This window comes from Rutidosis leptorrhynchoides, chromosome 2 (genome assembly GCF_046630445.1).
Source record: "Rutidosis leptorrhynchoides isolate AG116_Rl617_1_P2 chromosome 2, CSIRO_AGI_Rlap_v1, whole genome shotgun sequence".
In the NCBI taxonomy this organism is placed as follows: Eukaryota; Viridiplantae; Streptophyta; class Magnoliopsida; order Asterales; family Asteraceae; genus Rutidosis; species Rutidosis leptorrhynchoides.
The window spans coordinates 621,606,767-621,613,623 of NC_092334.1; the positions used below are offsets into that span (position 1 = coordinate 621,606,767).

The following is a 6,857-nucleotide window of genomic DNA, read 5'->3' on the forward strand; positions in this document are numbered from 1 at the left end:
AAGTACTAAAGCATCCGGTACTTTGGATGGGGTTTGTTAGGCCCAATAGATCTATCTTTAGGATTCGCGTCAATTAGGGTGTCTGTTCCCTAATTCTTAGATTACCAGACTTAATAAAAAGGGGCATATTCGATTTCGATAATTCAACCATAGAATGTAGTTTCACGTACTTGTGTCTATTTTGTAAATCATTTATAAAACCTGCATGTATTCTCATCCCAAAAATATTAGATTTTAAAAGTGGGACTATAACTCACTTTCACAAATTTTTACTTCGTCGGGAAGTAAGACTTGGCCACTGGTTGATTCACGAACCTATAACAATATATACATATATATCAAAGTATGTTCAAAATATATTTACAACACTTTTAATATATTTTGATGTTTTAAGTTTATTAAGTCAGCTGTCCTCGTTAGTAACCTACAACTAGTTGTCCACAGTTAGATGTACAGAAATAAATCGATAAATATTATCTTGAATCAATCCACGACCCAGTGTATACGTATCTCAGTATTGATCACAACTCAAACTATATATATTTTGGAATCAACCTCAACCCTGTATAGCTAACTCCAACATTCACATATAGAGTGTCTATGGTTGTTCCGAAATATATATAGATGTGTCGACATGATAGGTCGAAACATTGTATACGTGTCTATGGTATCTCAAGATTACATAATATATAATACAAGTTGATTAAGTTATGGTTGGAATAGATTTGTTACCAATTTTCACGTAGCTAAAATGAGAAAAATTATCCAATCTTGTTTTACCCATAACTTCTTCATTTTAAATCCGTTTTGAGTGAATCAAATTGCTATGGTTTCATATTGAACTCTATTTTATGAATCTAAACAAAAAAAGTATAGGTTTCTAGTCGGAAAAATAAGTTACAAGTCGTTTTTGTAAAGGTAGTCATTTCAGTCGAAAGAACGACGTCTAGATGACCATTTTAGAAAACATACTTCCACTTTGAGTTTAACCATAATTTTTGGATATAGTTTCATGTTCATAATAAAAATCATTTTCTCAGAATAACAACTTTTAAATCAAAGTTTATCATAGTTTTTAATTAATTAACCCAAAACAGCCCGCGGTGTTACTACGACGGCGTAAATCCGGTTTTACGGTGTTTTTCGTGTTTCCAGGTTTTAAATCATTAAGTTAGCATATCATATAGATATAGAACATGTGTTTAGTTGATTTTTAAAAGTCAAGTTAGAAGGATTAACTTTTGTTTGCGAACAAGTTTAGAATTAACTAAACTATGTTCTAGTGATTACAAGTTTAAACCTTCGAATAAGATAGCTTTATATGTATGAATCGAATGATGTTATGAACATCATTACTACCTTAATTTCCTTGGATAAACCTACTGGAAAAGAGAAAAATGGATCTAGCTTCAATGGATCCTTGGATGGCTCAAAGTTCTTGAAGCAAAATCATGACACGAAAACAAGTTCAAGTAAGATCATCACTTGAAATAAGATTGTTATAGTTATAGAAATTGAACCAAAGTTTGAATATGATTATTACCTTGTATTAGAATGATAACCTACTGTAAGAAACAAAGATTTCTTGAGGTTGGATGATCACCTTACAAGATTGGAAGTGAGCTAGCAAACTTGAAAGTATTCTTGATTTTATGAAACTAGAACTTTTGGAATTTATGAAGAACACTTAGAACTTGAAGATAGAACTTGAGAGAGATCAATTAGATGAAGAAAATTGAAGAATGAAAGTGTTTGTAGGTGTTTTTGGTCGTTGGTGTATGGATTAGATATAAAGGATATGTAATTTTGTTTTCATGTAAATAAGTCATGAATGATTACTCATATTTTTGTAATCTTATGAGATATTTCATGCTAGTTGCCAAATGATGGTTCCCACATGTGTTAGGTGACTCACATGGGCTGCTAAGAGCTGATCATTGGAGTGTATATACCAATAGTACATACATCTAAAAGCTGTGTATTGTACGAGTACGAATACGGGTGCATACGAGTAGAATTGTTGATGAAACTGAACGAGAATGTAATTGTAAGCATTTTTGTTAAGTAGAAGTATTTTGATAAGTGTATTGAAGTCTTTCAAAAGTGTATAAATACATATTAAAACACTACATGTATATACATTTTAACTGAGTCGTTAAGTCATCGTTAGTCGTTACATGTAAATGTTGTTTTGAAACCTTTAGGTTAACGATCTTGTTAAATGTTGTTAAACCAATGTTTATAATATCAAATGAGATTTTAAATTATTATATTATCATGATATTATCATGTATGAATATCTCTTAATATGATATATATACATTAAATGTCTTTACAACGATAATCGTTACATATATGTCTCGTTTAAAAAATCATTAAGTTAGTAGTCTTGTTTTTACATATGTAGTTCATTGTTAATATACTTAATGATATGTTTACTTATCATAGTATCATGTTAACTATATATATATCCATATATATGTCATCATATAGTTTTTACAAGTTTTAACGTTCGTGAATCACCGGTCAACTTGGGTGGTCAATTGTCTATATGAAACCTATTTCAATTAATCAAGTCTTAACAAGTTTGATTGCTTAACATGTTGGAAACATTTAATCATGTAAACATCAATCTCAATTAATATATATAAACATGGAAAAGTTCGGGTCACTACAGACCTTCCCATAAAACATGGGGATCTTCTACAGTCACATAATTATTTTGTAAGCATTCATCAATATGTTGATGAATAAAGCAACATGCCGTAGCTTGTTCTTTTTCAGAACAAGTGTTGTTTTCATTTATGGTTTCAAGAATGCCCATTGATTTAAGATGCATTTTTACTTTTATAACCCATGGCATGTAGTTGTTTCCAGTTGATTCTAAAGGAGTAAATTTAAGCTTTTCCAGATTCGACATTTTCTATTATCAAAAATTAAAACAAACATCATGATAAATTAGAGTCAATTTATATTCATAAGTATATAAACATTAAACATAAATTTAATATAACATAAATGATAAGTAGGTGACAGTGTCGACCATGTGTAAGCAATCATAAATAAATGTTATATAACAAAAATATAAATATTAGTAAACATAAATGAAAATTTGGCGACAGTGTCGACCATATATTTTTTCAGGTGGTATAACCGACCTATATCATTCTGGTGGTATAACCGACCATATATCATTTTGGTGGTATAACCGACCATATATCATTTTGGTGGTATAACCGACCATATATCATTTTGGTGGCAGAGCCAACCATATTTAGTATTAAGATTATCGTGCTGATAACGTGTTATAATTCAGTAGGCTTATAACTACCTTTAGTGGTTTGATTCTTGATGTTATAATTCAGTAGGCTTATAACTACCTTTAGTGGTTTGATTCTTGATGTTATAATTCAGTAGGCTTATAACTACCTTTAGTGATTTGATTTTTGATTTAGAATACTAATAATGAAGTGTAAGAACAAAGATGATAATGGAGAGAAAGAAAGAAACACTTTGTAAGTGTGAGAAATGGTGCAAGTTTAATGCTTGCATTCATGAGTATTTATAGCCTAAAATCTCAATATAAAAATACATACTTTGTGTACCAAAATTGACTATATGTATACACCAAAATTGACTATCCATATCTATATTATTATTATTATTATAACATTATTAAAATTAAAAATATTACATTATTTAAATAAACATTACATTATACAATTACGTACACTTTTTAAATAATAATTAGGGACAATACAAGAAAGTTTTCAAAGCCACTACTATTATTATTATCCCTATATACTAAAATTTTATAGTTTCAATTTATTTATTTATTTATCTCTATATGCTAAAAGTCACGAAGAATTTTGTAGTTTCAATTCTTTATTATTGTAGTTTTGACTTTGCGTTCGCACTGCAGCCTCTCAACTTTGCCTCAAATTACACAACGACCCCTCAAGTTTACATTTTCTCAGGGGTAAAAAATGTAAATATACAATTTTATTAAAATAAAAGAAACAAATTCCACCCGAATTTTTAGCGGGTCCTATCTTCTCGCTCGGTGCGAGTTAAATTTTTCCGAGCCCACCGTTCAACTAAAAAAAATCTTACGAAAACAACGGGACTAACTATACGCGAAACGGACACTTCAAAAAAAAAAAAACGCTCAATACATCGGACTATATTCAATACATATACACACCTATAATACGCTCCGTTAACTATGAATACGCAACCCAAAGAGCCCGCGGCATCGTGCGGGCTCCTTTTTCTAGTTAAGTTATTAATGGACCATTAAGCGAAGCTCTGCTTTTGATGAAGCTCGTGGGAAGCGCATAACATCCTCAAGGAATTTGTCGTTTTCATCATCATCATCATCAGCAGTAGTCACACCTGGTTCGATTGATATCATTTCAAGATTGGGAGAAAGATCAAGTAAAAGCTTTATCAAGAGCAAAACCGGTCTTGATCTTGCTACACGTCTGATTCTTATAGTTTTTAATCGATTCAATGTCTGATCAAAACAATCAGAAGACGCTGCTTCCAAATAAGCAAGTGCTGGTTTCAAATCCATATCCATATCCACATGCAAGTGCTGCTGACGATCCTATATACAAAACAAACACCATTCATTCAAACATTAGAAATAATTACCTTAATAAATTACTACTCCGTACTATAAAAAACGTGCGATAAAGAAAAAAAAAGTTTAGCAATTAGCATTATTTACCATGCACACATTCAACAGAAAGAGTTGTTCTAAGTTTGGTGAATTCCGAAGCAAAAGTAAAGCACCTTGAAGTAGATCCAACTCACCAAAATTGCAGTCAACGAAGTAGAGATTCTGTAATCTATTAGCTGCTGATGCACATCGAAGCCACTTGGGAATCTTTTCCGCAAGAGAATACTGTAAATTGCAGTTAATAATAATTATATACAAAGTAGTTAATAATTTAAGATCCATAAGCCACTAAATATATACTGCAACGCGAAACTGAAGTTTGAAACAGAAAATTGAATTGAGATACACAAAACTGAAACGCAAAACTTTCAACTGAATCGCGAAACTTTCAGAAAAGGATATATTACTTTCTTTTTTTTTAAAAAAAAAAAAAAAGGTCTCGACCCAACCAAACTCAACCCGGGTCTCGAACCAACCCTATTGACCCATTTAAAAGCTGACCCGTTTCGACCAAAACCCGTTTGATCTTTGACCCAATTCAACCCAACCCAACCCAAATAAAGATTATTATTATTATTATTATTAATAATCATTAATTCTGAGTAATTCCAAGTTCAAACTATACCTTGAGAAAACACCCATCCGCAGATAACGACACTGAGATACGGCAATTTACTTAACATTGTGGCCATATTTACTCTTTCTTCAAATCGTGGAATGGGTACAGGTTTAATGACAAACAAATCAACGTTAGTAAGCCGTTCACTGTCCAATAACCGGATAAAATTGGCATCATGGCAACCTACCACCCTTAGACTTTTCAGCTTTGTAGCCTTTATGTTTAAATTGTAAACATTGGTGCATAAATACAGCTCTAACTTCTCGAGTTGTGGTAACTTGATGACAGTTTCACCTAAGTTAGCCTCAAATGCAATATAGGCTAGCGACAGATCATTGAGATAGGGAAATCCATTATTTAAATCCTCGAATGGAGGAGGAGGAGGCTTAAAGATGCAGTTGTTTTTAAGATGCAACTTTCTCAATTCTGAACAATGAAACAAATAAGACGGAAGTTGGTACGGGCGTTTGTTTGAATTAGTAAGGACGAGTTCCCGCACACTCTTGTGTTTTATTAACAAGGAGAAAATCCATTGGTTGACATCTTGTAAGTTATTTATAATCATCTTTTTTGGTATGTGGCGATGCACATTCAAGATTGGTCCCTCAACAAAGTTAAACAGTTGGTTTGTAATCCCTACAAAACCGTTATAACCAAAAGCACCCCCTTTTTGAGCCAACTTCAACAGGGACCCGCTCTAAAATTGATTCTATCAAGTACTCTGGCAATCTACTCAGTCTGTCCTTTTCGGCACGCATCCTCCTCTTACGTTTACCTATCATCAAAGTTAATTTATCAAAATAATCATCAAATTTAGTTAATTTATCAACAAATAATCATCAAAGTTGGCTAATTTATCAACGATAATCATCAAAGTTAGTTAATTTATCATTATACTTACTTTACCAACTATATTTAACAATTATTATAGACATAAAAATAGACCTTCTAAATTAGGCTTGTGTAAATAATCAATCGAAACCTAAACTAATTCGATTGTACTTCCGGCTTTTAATTTTAGGGCTTATAATCTAACTCCAAATATATATATTACTAAAGATTTATGTTATATTCCTGTTGAATGGGATAACGAAGGTATGACACAATTAAATTAAATTTATATTTGAAAAATTAGAGAAAATAATAATAATTAAAGCTTCTGATATCAAAGAATAATAAAAGTAAGAAGATACGTACCAAGCTTCAGAATTAAGGATGAATTCATCTCAAAGACCAAATCTCGAGTCTCTTTTCAGCTCAGCACCGATTGTTCAGCTGTTAATGTCCACAACCTAATAGGGTAACGAGTACGGTATCAATCAGGGTGTTCAAAATATCCGAATCCGAAAAATATCCAAATTATCCGAAAATTATTTGAAAATTATCCGAAATATTCGAAAACTATCCGAAATATCCGAAATATCCGAAAAATATCCAAATTATCCGAAAATATTGGAAGTTCTTAAAAAATATCGGATATTCGGATAATCCGATATCCGAATCCGAAGTTTCGGATTTCGGATGAGGTTTTTCACTATCCGAATTTCGGATATC

At 31.6% G+C, this 6,857-nt stretch overlaps 1 protein-coding gene across 2 annotated transcripts; it reads right to left on the reverse strand.

Moving 5' to 3' along the window:
- Positions 1 to 3,880: 3,880 nt before the first annotated feature.
- On the reverse strand, positions 3,881 to 5,968 carry LOC139893561 (uncharacterized). Of its 2 annotated transcripts, none has more exons than XR_011774592.1 (3): positions 5,310 to 5,958; positions 4,733 to 4,909; positions 3,881 to 4,609 (listed from the first exon to the last, which is right to left on the reverse strand). XR_011774592.1 is itself a non-coding variant. In XM_071876734.1 (3 exons), the coding sequence occupies exons 1-3, from the start codon at positions 5,324 to 5,326 to the stop codon at positions 4,286 to 4,288; spliced, it is 432 nt and encodes a 143-aa protein (XP_071732835.1). In that variant the 5' UTR covers positions 5,327 to 5,968; the 3' UTR covers positions 3,881 to 4,285. The 2 variants fall into 2 exon arrangements, 1 of the variants encoding a protein (XP_071732835.1); XM_071876734.1 differs by having other exon boundaries at positions 4,819 to 4,909; positions 5,310 to 5,968.
- Between the last annotated feature and the right edge of the window lie 889 nt (positions 5,969 to 6,857).